The sequence below is a fragment of the Lepisma saccharinum genome, chromosome 9, assembly GCF_977018435.1.
Source record: "Lepisma saccharinum chromosome 9, izLepSacc3.1, whole genome shotgun sequence".
Lineage (NCBI taxonomy): Eukaryota > Metazoa > Arthropoda > Insecta > Zygentoma > Lepismatidae > Lepisma > Lepisma saccharinum.
The window spans coordinates 59,551,111-59,573,460 of NC_139237.1; the positions used below are offsets into that span (position 1 = coordinate 59,551,111).

The 22,350-nt window shown below is 38.4% G+C and overlaps 1 protein-coding gene across 1 annotated transcript; it reads right to left on the bottom strand.

The window, feature by feature from the left end:
* Window positions 1-10,286: 10,286 nt before the first annotated feature.
* LOC145992443 (uncharacterized) lies at window positions 10,287-14,018 on the bottom strand. Its single transcript, XM_083128828.1, has one exon. The coding sequence runs from the start codon at window positions 14,016-14,018 to the stop codon at window positions 10,287-10,289; it is 3,732 nt and encodes a 1,243-aa protein (XP_082984954.1).
* Window positions 14,019-22,350: the final 8,332 nt, after the last annotated feature.

The window sequence follows — 22,350 nt, forward strand, 5'->3', positions numbered from 1 at the left end:
TAATTATTTTTATCTATATCTCACAATAAAACTCTATATCCAAAAATATTACAACATCAAAATAACACTAGAGTCGTTAGTACACGTTGCATGCACTACGGAGGTCCTCTGTAGGGTTTCATGGAAGTTTGGGAAAAAAAAAAACACGTGAAACCCTACAGAGGTGCGGTAATCTAGAACCGCAGCCATTAGAAAACCTTTTACTTTTTTTTGGTTGGGCACCACGCACCCTGGCGAGGTTATAGGGGCCAGGCATCCTAAAAAAACAACAATTATTTATTTGTTTGTTTGCCTCACAATACGAAAATAATGAGAAGCGCCAGCGCGCGCACGTGTGTATAGCACATCGTGTTTCCCCCGAGAGAGGTTTACAAAGGTCACGATATACATTGGCGCCCGGGACTTGGAAATAATGCGTATTCGCTCACCACTGTTGCCAGCTCTAGGTCACTCTCTTTTCATCTTACAGCAACATTGGCATCTCTCTATCTTTTTTTAGTTGCAGGTGGGTTGCCAACACAATCTAGTTAATAATACTACATATTATACACACACACGCACACACATACTGTGTTGCCATCCATCCATCCATCCCTCTCTCTCTTTTACGGCAGTATATATTTGTTGCCGGTTCTTCTTGCCCAGTGTGTGTATGTTACGCCAGTATATAAATTGGCTAAGCCTCAAGCAAGGTAGCCCTTGCCAAGTAAAAAAAAAGGGCTGTAGGTAGGTGTTGGTAATACTGTCGGTTGTTTAACTCTTCACTCTCTCTCTTTTTCTCCTCTCTCTCTTTTTTTGTAAAAAAGCTATGGCAAAAGTACCAGTAGGTTGGCAAATTGCTTTATGCACTGTAAGGCAGACCTCAAGCAGTATTGCCAGCTCCTTGCTTTAGGTTAGGTTAGACCAAAATAAAAACCTTGGTGATTTTTCGAGTAAGATGTTGGCAAGGCTGCAAGATAAGCCTCAAGCAGTGTTGCCAGCTCCTTGCTTTAGGTTAGGTTAGAACCAAAAACAAAAACCTTGGTGATTTTTTCAAGCAAGAGGGCTGGCAACACTGCAAGAAAATGGGGCTCATGCCTTACGAGAGAAATCCATTAAGGCGAGCCCCACGGAGCCCCATTTTCGGGCGTTGAACCGGCTTGATTACTCTACTCTTATGCCAAACATTTTTTTTCATTTTCAATAAAAGTTTCAGAGTTATGATTTAAAATGTGCTTCTGGTGTCCGTTTGTCCCAACATTTCCCTACATAGATAAATCGCCCAAGAACCAAGGCCAAACCTCCAGGGTAATCTAGAGGGAATAGTCCTCAGTTTCCTGCGTCCTCCGCTTGCCTTCTTCTTCACCTGTCTGGAGCTTAACTACCATTTATGTGTTATTATCTCCAATCTTCTTTCAGGTAAGTCCCAGTGGAACTCGGGTGCTTCTCTGGTCCAATATTGTGACAATGAGAAACGTATTGAAAATTTGAAATAAATTATCATTGCAGGGAAAATGGCGCCGAATTTTTTGTATATTTTTCAAGAAATATTCCAAAATACTTGCCCAATTATAGAAGAGTGGAGAAGATTTATCACTTTTCAAGTGCAATTTATTATTATAGGTGGGTTTCATGTGACGTCAGCATTCACACACACACCATGTATGGGGCTAATTATCTTTTTCGTTTGCAAGGAAATATCCACCACGTATCGTTCGTTACATCTGCACGAACTGCACGTTTGTTATAATTCACGAATGTATGTGTTAGTATCTTCTGCTCGCCCGCTTGAATTCCGTATGCTTACAAGAACTGGCCTCAATCATGGCTGCTCGAAACCACAATGCAACAGTTTGTGACGTAGATGAAACACCCTTATCCGTACCAATACGGTTCGAATATGTTTCAACAAAGTATATCTAATACACTGAACATGTTTAGATTTTTATTTTGAACAACATACACGAATTCCAGTTGAATTTGTTATTTATTTCTAAATTGTGCGAACTACAATTGCTCGTCTTAGACAACAAATTTACTAAAATGTTTTATATTCTACAGGTATCCTTACTATTACTTGTGGTTAATTATAACTCATCCCCTGGTAAAGTATTTCAGAGATGTACTTTTTGGATGGAAAGATCTTGTAGGTAAGATCATATGTAGATACACATAATTATATATGTGTGTATAACGTCTCGTATTTCGTTGATCTTTGTATAAATAACTCGCACACAGTTTTTAAAATATCAATTGTTAAATAGCACGCTCATAGTAATTACTAATGTTCAACTAGGGATAGCCAAAATATCCGGAATTTCGTTTTAGGAAAAATTAAAATTTCTGCGGGATTCCGGATTTCGAAGGGAATTCCCATTTCGGAGGCAATCCACATTTTGATGGGAAAATGTATTTCGGAGGCAACCGGATTTCGGAGGGAAAACAGGTTTCGAAGATCACACGGATTTCGGAGGAAAATGTATTTCAGAGGGAAAAACAGATTTCAGAGACAATCAGCATTTCGAAGGCAATCAGGATTCACAATAAGTTTTGCCACCTTTCATTTTTTTCTGATCGAATTTGTTAATGAAGCTCTTAATGTGCTTTATTTTAACTCTCGGCTACTCATTTCACGATCAGACCTAGGTAGGCCTGCTAGGTTTTGGTTGTACCGCAGTATATTTTAAATTCAAGCCCAGAACAAGCTAGAGCTTTCTATTTTCCATTGCATTTAATGCCTTATTGCAATTTAAATGCATTGTTTTTGCCAGTAGATTCACTAATAATTTTTATGGTGAATCGTAACTGTGTTTGAACGATTCAAGTTTAGAGAATTTGGTAAAAAATTTGTCGCCACGAAGTCGCGACGATATCATGTGGTTGGTTTCTTGCAAATACAAGGAGCATTGCACACCAGCGAGAAACCTCGTCACCAAGTTACGGCATCTGTTTTGGATCAAGCAAATTTTACTGCTCTGACTACTCATTTCTTATGTTGTCTTACGGTGGGGTGGGCAGCATTCATTATGGAAAAGCAAGTGGGGAGCGGGGAAGCGACGAATCCAGCGCGATAAGAAACACACAACAGCATGTAGAAAGAGGTGTGTCCTCTCGACCCGTCGTAACTCTCAGCGCCACCGCTGTTGTCTAGCTGGCCTGCGGCGTATTCTCCGCTCCCCCACTTCCCTTGGCAGCTTGTAGGTCACCCGCCGCAACACTAGGCAAGAGCTATGGGAAGTACGTCTTTGAGGACAAAGTTATTAACTTGAATAGTTCATTGTCGTGCTGCAATTAATTTCGTAGTTTACTGTCCCACAAGTCTCTTTGTATTTGCCAGGCACATGGCGATATTTTCCAGAACCCTTCAAAATATTGCTCATATACACAGGTGCGTATTCACAATTCTCTCGACTCAAATTCTTCTAAGAAAGTGGCGGCTCACCAGAATACGCTTCTGCAGGCAAAAATAAATCCGAAGTCTTGATTGCCTCCGAAATCCCGTTAGCCTCCGAAAACCGGATTCTCCAGTTTTGCTCCGGATTACGTATTTTAAAAAATCTCAATTCTAATTCAGCCAACCCCTTTGACAACACTTACTTACAATGTATATTACTCGATTTCTTTTTATTGAAATCATGTTCCACTTTTCTTCAAAATAATCTGAACTTTCCACTGTTTGAAAACGTAAGATTTCAAAATATATTCTTACTTAGCACCAAATTGATTGATTCAATTAATTAATTAATTACATGTAGAAAACTCATCAGTTATAATAATTCTCAGAGTGTAAATGAACGGAGGGAATTAACAGGGTTTCAGGGATTCACATAATGCACAATGAATGTGATATCAAGGATCCAGGATTCCTGCAAGGGAATTACGTGACACAAACAACATAAGATTTAGTAGAGCAATATTGCAATCATTTATTGAAGGGGAAAATGTTTAAAGTGCACCTTCATCTATCTAAGCGATCAAATTCATTCTGTACAAGTGTTTAATCAATACCTGGTTATTCAAGATAAGAACTCCACATAAAACTTAAAAAAATATAAATTCTAAATAAACTAATGTTGCAATAAGTATAAGATACATTTATCATTTTACACTCTTGAGAAATTTAACGTTCATATCTTATAATTAAATCATGCTCTCTACACCATGAAAGATTTTATTTGAGAAAACGTTACAAATTGTATTAATTTAAATGATAACATTATAATTCTAATCACTGTGAGTCTACTTGCTGTTAGAATGTCCGTCATTTTTCCAGCATCTTTCGGAGGCACGGTTAGTTTCTTCCTTGGCTGCAGCATCCTAACGGTTGTTGAAATGTTCTTCTTCGCTGCTGTAAGTTGCAGAGTGACCAGAAAAAAGCCACCGATGCCAGAAAATAATGGAGCAATGTGGAGACAGAAATGCAGAAGGAATGTACAAAGAAATCGCTTTATTGGTATGAAGCAACGTGAATGTTGTTATGGATGGAGAATTTGTATTTCTCAAGGCAGGAACAGCAATGCGTGAGTTCATGAACTGTCATGATTGATTGATTGATTGAGTTACTGTTTTAAGTCCACTTTGTGCACAGTAAGGCTAATTGGAACTGGACCTATAGTTTAAACTGGGATCTATACACGAATGAAATGGTCCTTATTGATGTTAGACATTACTCGGATAATGGCGGTTCTTAGGAATCAGTCGTATTGTAGGGATACCAATTAGCCTCCTGTTCTCGTCTGGCAAGTTAGGTGGCCACATGTTCGGATGATGACCACATCACACCAAACATTTGGCCACCTAACTCGCCAGACGTAAACAGGAGACTAATCGGCATCCTTACAATACGACTGATTCCTAAACGCCGCCATTTATCCGAGTAATTTCTGTCTGTTGCTTTCAATTCACACAGTTTGCATGAATGAGATGAGGAAATCTGAATTTTATTCCACGGCCATAATTTTCATGTACGTACATTGCAATTGCAATTGCATTACCATTAAGCTGATCATCTCATCATTACCGAGCTTGCAACATCGTAATTAAGTCGAAATTGTGACTGTTCCACAGATGATAGCACCAATATGGCTAAGATATTTTCAGATAAACAAGCTTCAATGACAAAAAAATACATATTTTTACAAGTTTACAAGAAGCTACATGAATTCGACTTGCATAAAAAACACAAGAAAACTACACTTTTTACGTATATTTTGTCTAAATAGAGAACAGACAGCGGCGTTCACTTTGTCATGCTCTTTTCTAAAAGCAGATACTTTTGGCTTTTTAATTAGGTATAATTGATTTTTTTCATCCTTTGGAGTAAAACTTTATAAGCACTTAAACCGAGGGTTCAGTATTTTTGACGCAGATAGTAATTTGGCCCCGTTTTGTGCTAAATGGGGAACGATACGTACAAAGATGCCGTCTTTTCGACGACCACGACAGAGCGGAACATCTCTCCTTAGAGAAACGAACAAATGCTACGTTTCAGAGAAAGGAGAGATGACTCATTAATTTAATCTGAGAAGAGATGTTCCAATTTTTTTTATTCCAAATTTACTTAGATAGAATAACTGTAGTAATTTTCAAAAATAAATAATTTAACATATTTCGCAAAATCGTGAGTAAAATGGAAGAAATTACAGGCGAGAAGTAAGAAATCATTGACTAAGGGACAATATGCGCGAAGAAGAATACAAGTTGAGACAAGAAATTTATCTCTTGTTTATATGTCATGTAATGATTTTAAAATGTTTTGCTTTCATGCAATGAAAAGATTGATTTTAATAATGCACATGTTTCTCTAAATGAATCTCTATTCTAAACTATTTCGGTTTACGTTAAACAATATTTATCATGTGGAACATCTCAGCTTTAATTCTGAAGAGAGACGATCAAAAGCATCATTTAACGACATGGCTCAAGTTTCAGGTTGTATTTTATTTATAGAAATTGCAACATGATCCATGGAAACAGGACTAAATGAAGGATGTGTCAAAAATATAAAACTATACCATTAGACTAAAAAATGTAGGTTTTTTAGCCAATAGTTTCTAGCTGTGGTATCTCTCCTCGAATGACTTACCATTATGATCTTGCATATTTTCAATATTTTGTTGTTTAATTGTTGTTTATTAATTTGCGCCATTTGAATTGAAGATATCTTTGCATCAAGAAATACAATTTACAATGTTATCTTTTTATAGTGGACGTAGTGTGAAAGAATACATGAAGAAAAGTTCCATTCATGGGTTTCAGTTTATTGGAGCAAGAGGAAACACCTGGGAGAGGTAAGGAATATATGCATTTATTCAGTCCATAAGTAGGTCTCCTTCTTAGTTAAGTAAGAATATTTCAAAATACGAGTGTAAATGGCGAATTGATTGATTTAAATCAGATGATTTTTCTTTAGAAATCACTTTAAACAAATAATATATAAAATAAGGTATATGAAAATTTTGTAGATATCAGAATCACTTTTGGTGAAAGTACCAAATAAAATGTAATATGTAAACACACTTGATAATTCAATATTTTTTATGCGCAAAAGGGCAAGCATTTTGTGTGGAATTACATAACAAGTACAAATCATGTTTAACCGTAAATAGTGTCATTATCATTAAACTTTAAATAAACATGGCAACTGATATTTTGCAAACTATCATTAAAAAATTAAAAAATTCAGCCAGAAAGACAAAAAATATAATTTAAGTTACAATTATACAGTACAGTATGTTTCATTTCTACTGGAGGAAAAGTTACTGAAAATAGTATAGTTTCATTAATACACTAAACAAACATTTCCATAGTACGTTCATATATACGAGTACAGTATCAGAAACAGAAAAATATACATTTACATATATTTTTTTTTATTTGCTTTAATCAAACTGTTCAAATATTTTACAGGTTCGTTTCTCAGAGAAGCCTTTCTATAAAAAATTGATTTAAATTAAAAGAGTCTCAAATATAAAAAGAATCATCAAAAATGTATTTTTAAAAATAAAAAGCATGATTTTTATCCACCCTGTGTGCACATGGTTTGATGTGATTTGATTTGTTGTTTTAAGTCCACTTTATGCACAGTAAGGCTAATTGGGACTGGACCTACAGTTTAAAGTGGGATCCGAACCACTTGTGCCTCCACCGGGTATCGAACCCGGGACCCCTTGATTACAAGGAGACGACGCTACCACTGCGCCATCGGGGAGGTCTGTGTGCACATGGCTACAATCTGAAATACTTTATATGAATATCAGAAAACCTTCAAAAAGGTCACTGTATTACAGTCGGGGTAATAACAGCAACATAAGAAAACCCGGTTAGAAGATGCCTTACAGCATTTTGAATAGTAGTATGCCAACTAATGTAACGCTAAGAAATATTCATTACATATTGTAGTACAAATTTCAACACCCACTCAACTTGGACAATACCTGCAACACATTTCGGATAAAAGATTTCAATGTACCTGCGTTTTACACATCACATCATTGGTGAAAAGCAAAAATGAAAAACGAGGTTCATCAGATCATATCACACGTGGTTGTAATCGGGAAGGCAGACATATCGGAATAAGAGGAAGCCTTTTTGAAAGAGGTTTCAAAGTGAAGGAGAGAAATGTAGACTATGAAGAAGTTATATATGGCATCGAGGAAACAGTGCTCCACATAAAAGAAGAGGTAGAAAGGCACAAGATTAGAAGGAAGGCGGCAGTTATATTGAACAAATAAATGGAAAAGCAGAGAATATTAGATAATTTATGTCAGAAAGAAAGGGAAGGCATGGAGAAAATCAAGGCAAGGTGGTGGAAGAGGCGGATAAGGGAGGAGCGATTGTAGTTATGGAAAAAGAATGGTACGAGAGGATGTTTCAAGAGCTAAAGGGGGGACAACTATGAGGAGATTTGTGGTTCAGAAGAAGAACAAAATATTAGAGAGCAGATATAAAAGACTGTGGGAGGAGAGGATTTAAAAAGTGCATAAAGGAGGCAGGAAGACTACCCTGTTTGAAAGGCTTTCCCAAGATAAGCAAAGAGGAGATAAAGTTGAGACCAGTAATGGATTGGAGGAACAATGTTTTGGAGCCCTTTGAGAAGAAGTTAAAGAAGATAATTGGAGTGTTAGTGGAAGAACAAGAGAGTAGAACAGTGAGGAACGGTGAGCAAGTGATGGAACTAAAGGACTGAAAGTGAGTGGAGAAAAGACGACTATATTTAGCCTAGATGTAAAAAGCATGTTCACGAGCATCAAGAGGAGACACATAGTGGAAATTGTTAAGGAGAAGTATGGGACAAAAAATAATAGGAGAATGGGACGGTGACCGCGTAGTGAAAGCACTGCAAACTCCTTTGGATAATGGTTACTGCAAAGTGGGGGATAAAAATGAAAATGAGTGAAGGCTTAAATATTGGATCTAGCTTAAGCCCAGTGTTAACAGAATTGGTAATGAACGAGTGGGAAAACAAAGTGATCGAGAAAGGAGGGTAAAAGATAATTCTGTTCATCAGATATGTGAATGATTGCTTTGGCATATGGAGGGGAACAAGGAGGAGGCTTAACATATTTGTGAAAGAAATATAAGAGAAACAAGAAGGATATTGTTGGAGCTTGAAATAAAAGAGGAAAGAAAGCATAATAGAGAGCCTACGGAAGCAGCTAGAAAAGAACGGTTACAAAAGGAAGACAGACTTGACGTAAACAGAAGTAGAAAGAAGAAGAAGAAGGAAGATAAAGAAACAGGAGACAGGGAAGAGAAAGAAAAAGAGAAGTGGTTTGGCATAAGGAGTATGGGGAAAGCCACAGGGAAGATAAGCAAAGTACTGAGAAAAATGGACATACAGACATACAGAGAGGAAGGCCGCAGCGTTTTAATGATAGCGAACAAGAAGAAGGACGAAAACAGAGAAGAAGAAGAGGAAATGATTATATATGAGGTTCAGTGCATGGAATGTGATAGTGTGTACATAAGGGAAACGAAAAAGAGACTGATAGATAAGTTAAGGCAACATAAGGATGATGTAAAACTTTAGAGAGAGGAAAATGCTATACTGAAGCACACAAAAGAAATAGGACCCGACATAGAATGGAAGAAAGCTAGGGAGGGAGAAGAAAGGAATAGTGAGGAAGTGGAAAGAGGCCAAGGAAATAGATAAAAAAGAGAAGACAGTATGAACTGAAATGGGGGACTGAAGATAAATAAAATGGAAAGGAGTGTTAGAAAGAGTGGAAAAGATGACAGAGAGGAAGGTGGAAAGAAGGAAGAAAAACGAAGAAAGAAAATAGGAGGAGAAGAAGTCCAGGAGATAAGGAACCTGTCCAGGCCCAGATGGAGAGTATTTGATAAGGCACAGACACTTGCCTGGTACCTGTCAATCACCTGTCAAGTAGAGTGTCTATTACCTGTCAGGAGATTGGAGATTCCACACTCAGGAATTCCTGACAGGAAATGTCTAAGATAAGGACTGGCGCCTTTATGTTGTTTTGTGTATGATCTGCAAGTGTATATATAAGATGATGGATATTTAGATCAAATTAATGTGAAACTTTGCCTGAGGAAGACCTTGTTCGAGGGTGGAAATGTTACGTTTTAGAGTAAAAATAAATAAATTCTACACTAAATTTTGCCTTGATTGCTTTAGTAATGCTTGTACACACTTTGACCAAGGGGTGCCCACGAGGGAGATACATGACGCGCCCCCGTCATGGGAATATTGGGGGGAAATTTTTATACTTTATAGCTACCAATTCTATATATCGTCAAACAAATATGTGGGATGGGGTCGTTTCGTTTGATTTATTTCAATGGATGGAAGAAATTGATCTCTTGATGTCATCTTCTGTTAGAAAGTTTAGGTACAGACGGCATGACGGGTTCTGAATAAGTTATGGATCAGCAGAAATGGGTTAAGACTAGCTTTCTTAAATCATACAGTGTTGTTGTCCAGTTCTCGACCTTTTCAAATTTGTAGTTGTTGCGGCTCCGGACTGTCGTCTTCCTTCACCGCTGAGGTTATGATAAAAAACAACACTCGCGTAATGATTATACGTGGATATATTGTATAAAAATATAAGCGAACTGTAAATATACATAAAAATACATGAAAGTACGTAGCGTTGTGAAAGGCGATCTTTTCGCGTGCAAGTGTCTGTCTCTGCTTACGCTCGACGATGTTCTATTGTTTTTAGTAATTCTTAACGCCAAGAGATGGCGCTGGTTGGCCTTTTACATACTGTTTTGCGATTGACGGAACATGCCGCCCACCTTGAAGGCACTGCCTTCAACCTAATTAAGTCAAACTAGTTACACTACACTGGAAGGGGGCACAGCCTCCCGACTGCTCTCTTCGTCTGGCCGTGGATTGTTTTTATGGATACCACCCGAACAAGTCCATCACCTCCAGGATGTAGCTCGATGATTCTTCCTAACTTCCAGCTCAAGGGGGGAAGGTTGTCTTCTTTGAGTAAGACCAGGTCTCCAACGCGTAGATTAGTGTTCTTCCGTTTCCATTTAGATCGTTGTTGAAGATTTGTGAGATATTCACGTGACCACCTGTTCCAAAAATGTTGATATAACTGTTGCATATGCTGCCACCTGGATAGTCTATTCACTGGAATTAAGTTCAAATCAGGTTCGGAAATGGTAGTGAGTGCCTCACCAACTAGAAAATGGCCAGGGGTTAAAGGGTTGAGGTCATTCGGGTCATTAGATAAAGGAGTCAAGGGTCTAGAATTTAAGCAAGCTTCGATGAGTGTTAGATATGTGTAAGTCTCTTCGTAAGTGAATGAAGCGTTTCCTATTATCCTCTTCAAGTGATACTTCAGCGACTTCACTGCAGCTTCCCAGAGGCCTCCCATACTTGCTGACCTTGGGGGTATGAAATGCCATTCAATGTTGTCAGAAGCTAGGAAATTCTGAACCTTTTCTTGATGAACTTGTGACATGAATAATGTTTGTAACTCTCGTAATTCACGTTTTGCACCTACAAAGTTTGTTGCATTATCAGAGAAAATTTTAGCACATCTTCCTCGTCGAGAGATGAATCGTTTCAATGCTCCAATAAATGAATCTGTAGTTAAGTTGCTGACTAGTTCGATATGTACAGCCTTTGTAGCTAGGCAGACAAAAATTGCGATGTAAGCCTTTTCTAGTCTGCTGCCACGACGATTGTTGGTTTTGATGTAAATTGGACCGCAATAATCTACACCGCTGTGTAAAAATGGTTTACTTGGTGTCACTCTTTCTCTTGGAAGGTCTCCCATCAGCTGTTCAAATGTCTTCGGTTTGTTTTTGAAGCAAACAATGCACTGATGTACAATTTTTCTGGTTAAGTTACGTCCACTGAGGGGCCAATACGATTGTCTTAGTGACGTCAGCAGAAGTTGAGGTCCAGCGTGGAGTAGTCTTCTGTGCTCATTTTCAGCAATCAAAATAGTCAATCTGGAGTTTGCAGGTAGAATAATTGGATATTTTTGGTCATATGCATTTTCAGATGCTGCAGTTTTTCCGCCCACCCTAATTACCTGATTCTTGTCGAGAAACGGATTTAAGTTAAGTAGTCTGCTTGACTTGGGTAGTTCTGCTTTACTTTTGAGAGCTTGCAACTCTGGTTGAAATTCTTGTTCTTGAGTAAGTTTTATTAAGCATGTAATAGCTGATTGCAGTTCAGTTGTTGTCAATGGTCCAAACTGTCGTTCCTGCTGTAGCTTTCTTGAGTTGTGAGAGAATCTCATACAATACGCTGTTACTCTCTGTAATCTTTCTAATGTGGAGTATCGTTCAAGTAACTCAAATGACTTTGTAGTTGTTAAGGCGACTGTAGTTTTCCTTTGTTCAGGTAAATCTTGAGGTTCAACTGTAATCTCATTGTGATCAATAAGTTCATTTGTTAGCCATGATGGTCCATGCCACCAAGATTTAGCATTTGGCATTTGTGATGGTAACAAGCCTCTTGAAATATGATCTGCTGGATTGTCTTGAGTTCTTACATGTCTCCATTCGTAACTGCTTGTCAGTTTCTGTATTTCAGCCACTCTGTTGGCCACGAAAGTTTTCCATTGTGATGAAGGCGCTTTCAGCCAAGCTAGTACAATAGTAGAGTCTGACCATAGAACAATCTTCATTCCTGTCCATTTTAGAGCTTCTGTGACCTTGTGTGTAAGTCTGGCAAGAAGTAATGCTCCACAAAGTTCCAAACGTGGTAAAGTTACCTTTTTTAGAGGGGCAACGCGAGATTTCGAACAAAGTAAAGTAGACGTGATATGTCCATTTGAATCCTTGCATTTAATGTAAATGCATGCTCCATAACCAAGCTCAGATGCGTCGCTGAATCCGTGTATCTCTACTTCTGATGTTGGTTCGGTCATTGTCCATCTGGGAACATGAAGTTTCTCTAGCTGTGGTAGTTCCTTGCGAAAGTGATCCCATTCTGAATGCAGTGATGATGGTAATGTTTCATCCCAATCTAGTTTCAGTCTCCACAGATGTTGAAGAAATACCTTTGCTTTGAGTATGACGGGTCCTATTATTCCTAATGGGTCGAAGATACCACCAATGGTGGATAAAATAGATCGTTTGGAAATTCTTTCACTTCGATTTGTATCCTTTATTGTGAAGTAAAATTCATCTGTGGTTGGATTCCATAATAATCCTAAACTCCTTATAGTTTGTTGTGCTTCATCAATGTGATCTAGTTTTGTTTCTTGATGTTCTACTGGAATGTGAGATAATAATGTTGGGTCATTAGCACACCATTTTCTCAATTGAAATCCTCCACGCTGTAATAATGCGATGAGATTGTTCTGCAATTCTAATATTTCTTCCTTTGTATTGGAACCTGTTAGAATATCATCAACGTAGATATCTCTGAGTACGACTTCTGCAGCCTTTGGAAAGTCCTGTTTTTCATCTAATGCAAGTTGTTCAAGAAATCTCGTAGCAAGAAATGGCGCTGAAGCTGTCCCATACGTCACTGTTGAGAGTTGAAATGTTTTGAGAGGTTTCTGTGGGTCATCACGCCAAAGAATCTTCTGTAGACATGTATCTTCCGAATGAACTTGTATTTGCCTATACATTTTCTGAATGTCACAAGTAATGACGTATTTGTGTTGCCTAAATCGTGTGACAATAGCGAATATGTCATCTTGTATTGTAGGTCCCACCATTAGAATATCGTTGAGTGATAATCCACTGGAAGTTTTGCATGAGGCATCGAAAACAACACGGTGCTTCGATGTGGAGCTTGTTTCCTTGGTTACGCAATGATGAGGCAAGAAACATTCTGAAATGTGACATTCATCTTTCTCAATACGTTGCATGTGATTAAAACTTTCATATTCGTTCATGAAATTGACATAAGCATCCTTCAATTCTGGATTCTTGACGAGCCTCTTCTCCATCAAATGAAATCTTCTGGTTGCTATTTCCTTTGAATCACCTAATTTACTTATGCTGTCCTTTACTGGCAATCTAACAATAAATCTTCCAGTTTCATCTCTCTTGAAATTAGCCTTAAAATGTTCTTCACAAGCAATCTCTTCTGCGGATAAGCTAGGCTTAACGTTGCATTCTTCAAGTGACCAGAATCTTTGCAGTTGATCCTCGATTCGTTCTTCTACGCTAAGACAACATACGTTTGGCGATGCATGATGTGACGTAATATCATATTTACCTCCCACGATCCATCCGAAAGTGGTTTTCTGTAGAGTTGGCAACCCTGGTGCGAGACGTATTTGACCTATACAAAGCAGATCAAAGAATATTCCCGCTCCGATCAGTAAGTCTACTCTTTGAGGTGTATTGAATTGTGGATCTGCCAAATGAATATTCTGTGGAATATTCCAATTGTGGATATTAATCGGAAGTGCTGGCAGTTCTTGTGTGATTTCAGGCAGAACGACAAATTCTAATGTGGCAGAATAAGCATTAAATCTTGATTTGACAGTGGCTTGAACGCTGTGACACGCCTTTGATTCTGATGCGCCTATTCCATTTATGTGAGACACCCTGTTCGTTCTTTTCAATTTCAACATTTGCGCCATTCTCGAACTGATAAAGTTTGATTGCGATGCCGAATCGAGAAGCGCTCGACAACTATAATATGATCCTTGTGCATTACTAACATAAACAACTGCTGTACACAACATTACATTTGTTTGTTTCTGAGTATTCTGTGTTACACATGTAACGGATTCTGTATCTCTCCGCCCTGCACTCGGAGTGACGTAGTTTTCTGATTGAGAAGACGACGATGATGATGCGCTGCGTGATGATGACTGTTGGGAAAAATGCAGTAGGGAATTGTGCCTTGAATTGCAAATCTTACAATTACCTGAAGGGCACGTCTCAGATCTGTGTCCAGCTTTTAAACAATTGAGGCAAAGTGAAAGACGCTTTACTACATTTATTCGCTCTGGTACTGATTTTGCTTTGAATGAAGTGCACTGATAAATGAAGTGTGCTTGATTACAAAACCTGCACTTTGGTTCATTGTATGAAAGATGAACGTTTGTTTTAAACGTATTCTTACTTTCCGATCCACTCTTCTGAGAATAAGAGCCTTTGTTGCGAAACAGAGGTTTATTTTGTGTGGGCCGATTGTTATCTACGGCATCTAGAACTTGACACCTTTGTTGCAGAAACTGAATGAGTTCTGACATCGACGGAAGTTCAGTACCTGGAATTGTTTCTTCCCATTCTTTATGAGTAGCGCTATCTAATTTATTTGTGACTAAATGCAAGAGAAGAGCGTCCCAATTTTCTGTCGGTTGACCAAGCGATTTTAAAGCACGTAAATGTTTCACTATGCTGTCTAGAAGTCGCTTCAAAGCGGTAGCCGATTCCCTTTCTACAGGCGGTAAATCAAACAATGCCTTTACGTGTTTGTTTACAATGTACCTTTTGTTTTCAAACCGCTCCTTTAAAAGTGACCACGCCGTTTCGTAATTCTGTGCAGAGATCTCGAGCGCTTGAATGACTTCAAGTGCTTCCCCTCGCAGCGAAGAACGCAAATAGTGAAATTTCTGAATAGCTTGCAATGACGAATTGTTATGAATTAGTGCTTGAAACGTGTCAAAAAATGACAACCATTCATCATAATGTCCGTGAAATAACGGTAGATTTATCACTGGCAATTTCACTGCAATATTGTCCTGTGTTTCTTTCCGCACTTCATTGTGAATTTTAGACGTTGCGTGCGACTGGAGTACAGTTTGTGCGCGCGCTGCTAACTCAAAATATGCATTTTCGAAGTGTTCCCTTTCTTGACCTTCCTGTTCCTGTAATGACTCATCTTGCAAAAGTTCAATTTCTGACTGAATGTTTTCGAAGTCTTTCCACGATTCAACAAATTTCTCGTGACGTAATGTTAATTGTGCGATTCCATGCTCTTCTGTGAGACTATCAATGTATGCTCTGAAACGCGTAACTCGAGCCTTTACTTGTCCCCGCTTAAAGATAAGCTCTTTCAGTCTCTCTGCATTCATTGTTGCTAACGAGAATTCAAACTGTTTTGTCACGACACCGATGCACTGGAACTGTTCGTTGCAGTATTGAAAGTTCACTTACACTTCACTGAACACTAACACAGGGTAACACTAAGGGTGTGAGGATGTAATTAAATAGGAAAGTGACGAATCTTGCATGCACTCACTACCTACCTTGTTGTTGCTGCTGCGATGCGACGGTTGACGTCCATGGCGGGCTCAATCTCGTTGCATCCGGATTTGGAGGACCAAAATGTTGCGGCTCCGGACTGTCGTCTTCCTTCACCGCTGAGGTTATGATAAAAAACAACACTCGCGTAATGATTATACGTGGATATATTGTATAAAAATATAAGCGAACTGTAAATATACATAAAAATACATGAAAGTACGTAGCGTTGTGAAAGGCGATCTTTTCGCGTGCAAGTGTCTGTCTCTGCTTACGCTCGACGATGTTCTATTGTTTTTAGTAATTCTTAACGCCAAGAGATGGCGCTGGTTGGCCTTTTACATACTGTTTTGCGATTGACGGAACAGTAGTTATTGTATAAAATTCTGGTCTCCATACCAGTGACAAGTTCAAGAGGTACAATGAGCGTCACAAGAGTCATTAAGCCGGACCACGTGGCGGAGTGGTTAGCACATCGCGCTACGACGCCAGGGGTCTCCGGTTCGAATCTTGGCCTGGGCATGGATGTTTGTGAGGGTAAATTCATCAATTTCATCATATCATCACTCATCCCCATATTCGCAAATTAGCCAAAAGTGGCACAGAAAGTGAAGTAAAATAAAGCAAATTAATCAATCAAGCAGCAACAAGAGCCATTAAAAACAAATTACGTTAGTGTATGGCTGATGAGTGGTTAATTCCACTTAATTCCATCCAGTTCGATATTTTAAAAGTGGTGCAAAATGAGAAAAGTATCAATAAGTTTGCTGCAAAAACTTTGCAATGTCAGAAGTTATTATCATTTATGTAAAATATTAATTCAATGAGTGTCAAAGTAATATACAATATGCAATGTCTACATTGTAAAACAATACCTTAAGTAAACATATATTTCTTAAAAATGTCTGTATTATATTGTTCCTCAAATTTTGTCTGACCCAAGTAGTTTGAGTAAATTATTCTAGAAAGGCGGGGGGATGTTCGTTTTGGGGGGGGAGTGCGTCATCGGCCTCGGGGGGATGAGCACCCCTGCTTTGAACAGACCGTCGTGTCACACCTACAAACTGGATACTTCATTCACTTTGTGTCACTCAGACATCGAGGGCACAATATCCCCTTTTCTTGACACTCCATCACATCCGTATTGCAACCCATCTTGCAAGTTGCTCGCTCACAACTGAAGAAACTGAGTCACCTCTCCAATTTTTAGGGGCTTGACCAAAAACTTATTGTTTATGCTAAGAGAATTAAATCTAACAAGCCTAACCTAACAATGAAGGCATTTAGCCTAACAATTAATTTTTTTCGGCTGACATCAGAAGGCGAAGGGCGGGGAATTTGATTGAGGCTAAGTGGGACGGACATCTTATACTCACACACATGTCTCGTATACATATGCATTGCGACATCTACCGCTGTGGGTTGCAAGTTTGTAACAATAAGTAAGACTATTCTTTCGTTTCCCATACAGCACACCAAGTTTCAGACATATTTCAGAAATATTGCAATCTTTCATATACGTTTCTAACATTCTGGTTTCGCGTTGACGTTACAGAAAGCATCACATGAAGTCCCAGTTTTGTTTCTGAAACATTGCAATGTTATAGTTTCATTGTCTAGTTTCTGGAACGTCTCGGAGACATTGCAACGTTGGATTCAGTCATCATCGGCCATCCGGGAAATTTTCCGAGGCGGCCATGTTGTGTTTACGTTCAATCCTGATCGGGAGTCGTGCACATCTTATGAAGAATAATGTTGTTTATTGAGTGGTAAGTTGAATATTATTAATACCAAAGTGTGTTTAATTGTGTTATACTTATGCACGATATATATTTAATCTGTCTTGTGTAACGTGTGTGAGAACGTGAGTGGAAACAAGGCAGGCGTTATCAAACCAGTGTTTAAAGAAGTATTTCGTCTTGTTTGTTTAATTGAAAATACATGATGTGAAGAAGCATGGAACTTCTCGCACCTCATGAAACTAAAATAACAGGGAATAAAGTGCTTACCTATAAGCAGTGCACATTTATAGTATACCGAAAATAGATTGAATGGAAGGGACGGAAAGTACTTGTTGCTGAAAATATATAATTTTTCGGTTACATTATAATTAACGTTCTATATGTTAGCGACACCGGAATCCATCGACATCCAAAAAAACGCTGCGGGGCATCGGCGCGCTCAAGGTTGCCAGGGGTACCAGGAAGGTCTCGCCGAAATATCATGTTCTCGCCACAATTACAAGACGGAGTGAACTGTCATTTACGTGGTAGATACTTGATACCTTTTGTAACAATATTCAGTAAAAAAAAAAATTAGGTAACACTTTTCCCCGATTTTAAATCACCCCATCGACAACCTATTACGAAATGTCATACAATTTACTTCGGAAATTACATCATTTTCTCGCCGCGATTACGACCGAACGGGAAGACGTAGCGAACTTTCATGTACAGGGTGGATACATCATACCTTTTGTAATAATATTCAGTAAAAAAAATTGAGCTAACACTTTTCCCCGATTATTGCTACGAAATTTCAAAGAAATAACATGGGAAATTACATCATTTTCTCGCCGCGATTACGACCGAAGCGGAAGACGTAGCGAAATTTCATGTACAGGGTGGATACATGATACCTTTTGTAATAATATTCAGTAAAAAAAATTGAGTTAACACCTTTCCCCGATTATTGCTCACCCCATCGACAACCTATTACGAAATTTCAAAGAAATAACATGGGAAATTACATCATTTTCTCGCCGCGATTACGACCGAAGCGGAAGACGTAGCGAAATTTCATGTACAGGGTGGATACATGATACCTTTTGTAATAATATTCAGTAAAAAAAATTGAGCTAACACCTTTCCCCGATTATTGCTCACCCCATCGACAACCTATTACGAAATTTCAAAGAAATAACATGGGAAATTACATCATTTTCTCGCCGCGATTACGACCGAAGCGGAAGACGTAGCGAAATTTCATGTACAGGGTGGATACATGATACCTTTTGTAATAATATTCAGTAAAAAAAATTGAGCTAACACCTTTCCCCGATTATTGCTCACCCCATCGACAACCTATTACGAAATTTCAAAGAAATAACATGGGAAATTACATCATTTTCTCGCCGCGATTACGACCGAAGCGGAAGACGTAGCGAAATTTCATGTACAGGGTGGATACATGATACCTTTTGTAATAATATTCAGTAAAAAAAATTGAGCTAACACCTTTCCCCGATTATTGCTCACCCCATCGACAACCTATTACGAAATTTCAAAGAAATAACATGGGAAATTACATCATTTTCTCGCCGCGATTACGACCGAAGCGGAAGACGTAGCGAAATTTCATGTACAGGGTGGATACATGATACATTTTGTAATAATATTCAGTAAAAAAAATTGAGCTAACACCTTTCCCCGATTATTGCTCACCCCATCGACAACCTATTACGAAATTTCAAAGAAATAACAAGGGAAATTACATCATTTTCTCGCCGCGATTACGACCGAAGCGGAAGACGTAGCGAAATTTCATGTACAGGGTGGATACATGATACCTTTTGTAATAATATTCAGTAAAAAAAATTGAGCTAACACCTTTCCCCGATTATTGCTCACCCCATCGACAACCTATTACGAAATTTCAAAGAAATAACATGGGAAATTACATCATTTTCTCGCCGCGATTACGACCGAAGCGGAAGACATAGCGAACTTTCATGTACAGGGTGGATACATGATACCTTTTGTAATAATATTCAGTAAAAAAAATTGAGCTAACACTTTTCCCCGATTATTGCTCACCCCATCGACAACCTATTACGAAATTTCAAAGAAATAACATGGGAAATTACATCATTTTCTCTCCGCGATTACGACCGAAGCGGAAGACGTAGCGAAATTTCATGTACAAGGTGGATACATGATACCTTTTGTAATAATAATCAGTAAAAAAAATTGAGCTAACACCTTTCCCCGATTATTGCTCACCCCATCGACAACCTATTACGAAATTTCAAAGAAATAACATGGGAAATTACATCATTTTCTCGCCGCGATTACGACCGAACGGGAAGACGTAGCGAAATTTCATGTACAGGGTGGATACATGATACCTTTTGTAATAATATTCAGTAAAAAAAATTGAGCTAACACCTTTCCCCGATTATTGCTCACCCCATCGACAACCTATTACGAAATTTCAAAGAAATAACATGGGAAATTACATCATTTTCTCGCCGCGATTACGACCGAAGCGGAAGACGTAGCGAAATTTCATGTACAGGGTGGATACATGATACCTTTTGTAATAATATTCAGTAAAAAAAATTGAGCTAACACCTTTCCCCGATTATTGCTCACCCCATCGACAACCTATTACGAAATTTCAAAGAAATAACATGGGAAATTACATCATTTTCTCGCCGCGATTACGACCGAAGCGGAAGACGTAGCGAAATTTCATGTACAGGGTGGATACATGATACCTTTTGTAATAATATTCAGTAAAAAAAATTGAGCTAACACCTTTCCCCGATTATTGCTCACCCCATCGACAACCTATTACGAAATTTCAAAGAAATAACATGGGAAATTACATCATTTTCTCGCCGCGATTACGACCGAAGCGGAAGACGTAGCGAACTTTCATGTACAGGGTGGATACATGATACCTTTTGTAATAATATTCAGTAAAAAAAAATTGAGCTAACACTTTTCCCCGATTATTGCTCACCCCATCGACAACCTATTACGAAATTTCAAAGAAATAACATGGGAAATTACATCATTTTCTCGCCGCGATTACGACCGAAGCGGAAGACGTAGCGAACTTTCATGTACAGGGTGGATACATCATACCTTTTGTAATAATATTCAGTAAAAAAAATTGAGCTAACACTTTTCCGCGATTATTGCTCACCCCATCGACAACCTATTACGAAATTTCAAAGAAATAACATGGGAAATTACATCATTTTCTCGCCGCGATTACGACCGAAGCGGAAGACGTAGCGAAATTTCATGTACAAGGTGGATACATGATACCTTTTGTAATAATATTCAGTAAAAAAAATTGAGCTAACACCTTTCCCCGATTATTGCTCAGCCCATGGACAACCTATTACGAAATTTCAAAGAAATAACATGGGAAATTACATCATTTTCTCGCCGCGATTACGACCGAACGGGAAGACGTAGCGAACTTTCATGTACAGGGTGGATACATCATACCTTTTGTAATAATATTCAGTAAAAAAAATTGAGCTAACACTTTTCCTCGATTATTGCTCACCCCATCGACAACCTATTACGAAATTTCAAGGAAATAACATGGGAAATTACAGCATTTTCTCTCCGCGATTACGACCGAAGCGGAAGACGTAGCGAAATTTAATGTACAGGGTGGATACATGATACCTTTTGTAATAATATTCAGTAAAAAAAATTGAGCTAACACCTTTCCCCGATTATTGCTCACCCCATCGACAACCTATTACGAAATTTCAAAGAAATAACATGGGAAATTACATCATTTTCTCGCCGCGATTACGACCGAAGCGGAAGACGTAGCGAACTTTCATGTACAGGGTGGATACATGATACCTTTTGTAATAATATTCAGTAAAAAAAATTGAGCTAACACCTTTCCCCGATTATTGCTCACCCCATCGACAACCTATTACGAAATTTCAAAGAAATAACATGGGAAATTACATCATTTTCTCGCCGCGATTACGACCGAAGCGGAAGACGTAGCGAACTTTCATGTACAGGGTGGATACATGATACCTTTTGTAATAATATTCAGTAAAAAAAATTGAGCTAACACTTTTCCCCGATTATTGCTCACCCCATCGACAACCTATTACGAAATTTCAAAGAAATAACATGGGAAATTACATCATTTTCTCTCCGCGATTACGACCGAAGCGGAAGACGTAGCGAAATTTCATGTACAAGGTGGATACATGATACCTTTTGTAATAATAATCAGTAAAAAAAATTGAGCTAACACCTTTCCCCGATTATTGCTCACCCCATCGACAACCTATTACGAAATTTCAAAGAAATAACATGGGAAATTACATCATTTTCTCGCCGCGATTACGACCGAACGGGAAGACGTAGCGAAATTTCATGTACAGGGTGGATACATGATACCTTTTGTAATAATATTCAGTAAAAAAAATTGAGCTAACACCTTTCCCCGATTATTGCTCACCCCATCGACAACCTATTACGAAATTTCAAAGAAATAACATGGGAAATTACATCATTTTCTCGCCGCGATTACGACCGAAGCGGAAGACGTAGCGAAATTTCATGTACAGGGTGGATACATGATACCTTTTGTAATAATATTCAGTAAAAAAAATTGAGCTAACACCTTTCCCCGATTATTGCTCACCCCATCGACAACCTATTACGAAATTTCAAAGAAATAACATGGGAAATTACATCATTTTCTCGCCGCGATTACGACCGAAGCGGAAGACGTAGCGAAATTTCATGTACAGGGTGGATACATGATACCTTTTGTAATAATATTCAGTAAAAAAAATTGAGCTAACACCTTTCCCCGATTATTGCTCACCCCATCGACAACCTATTACGAAATTTCAAAGAAATAACATGGGAAATTACATCATTTTCTCGCCGCGATTACGACCGAAGCGGAAGACGTAGCGAAATTTCATGTACAGGGTGG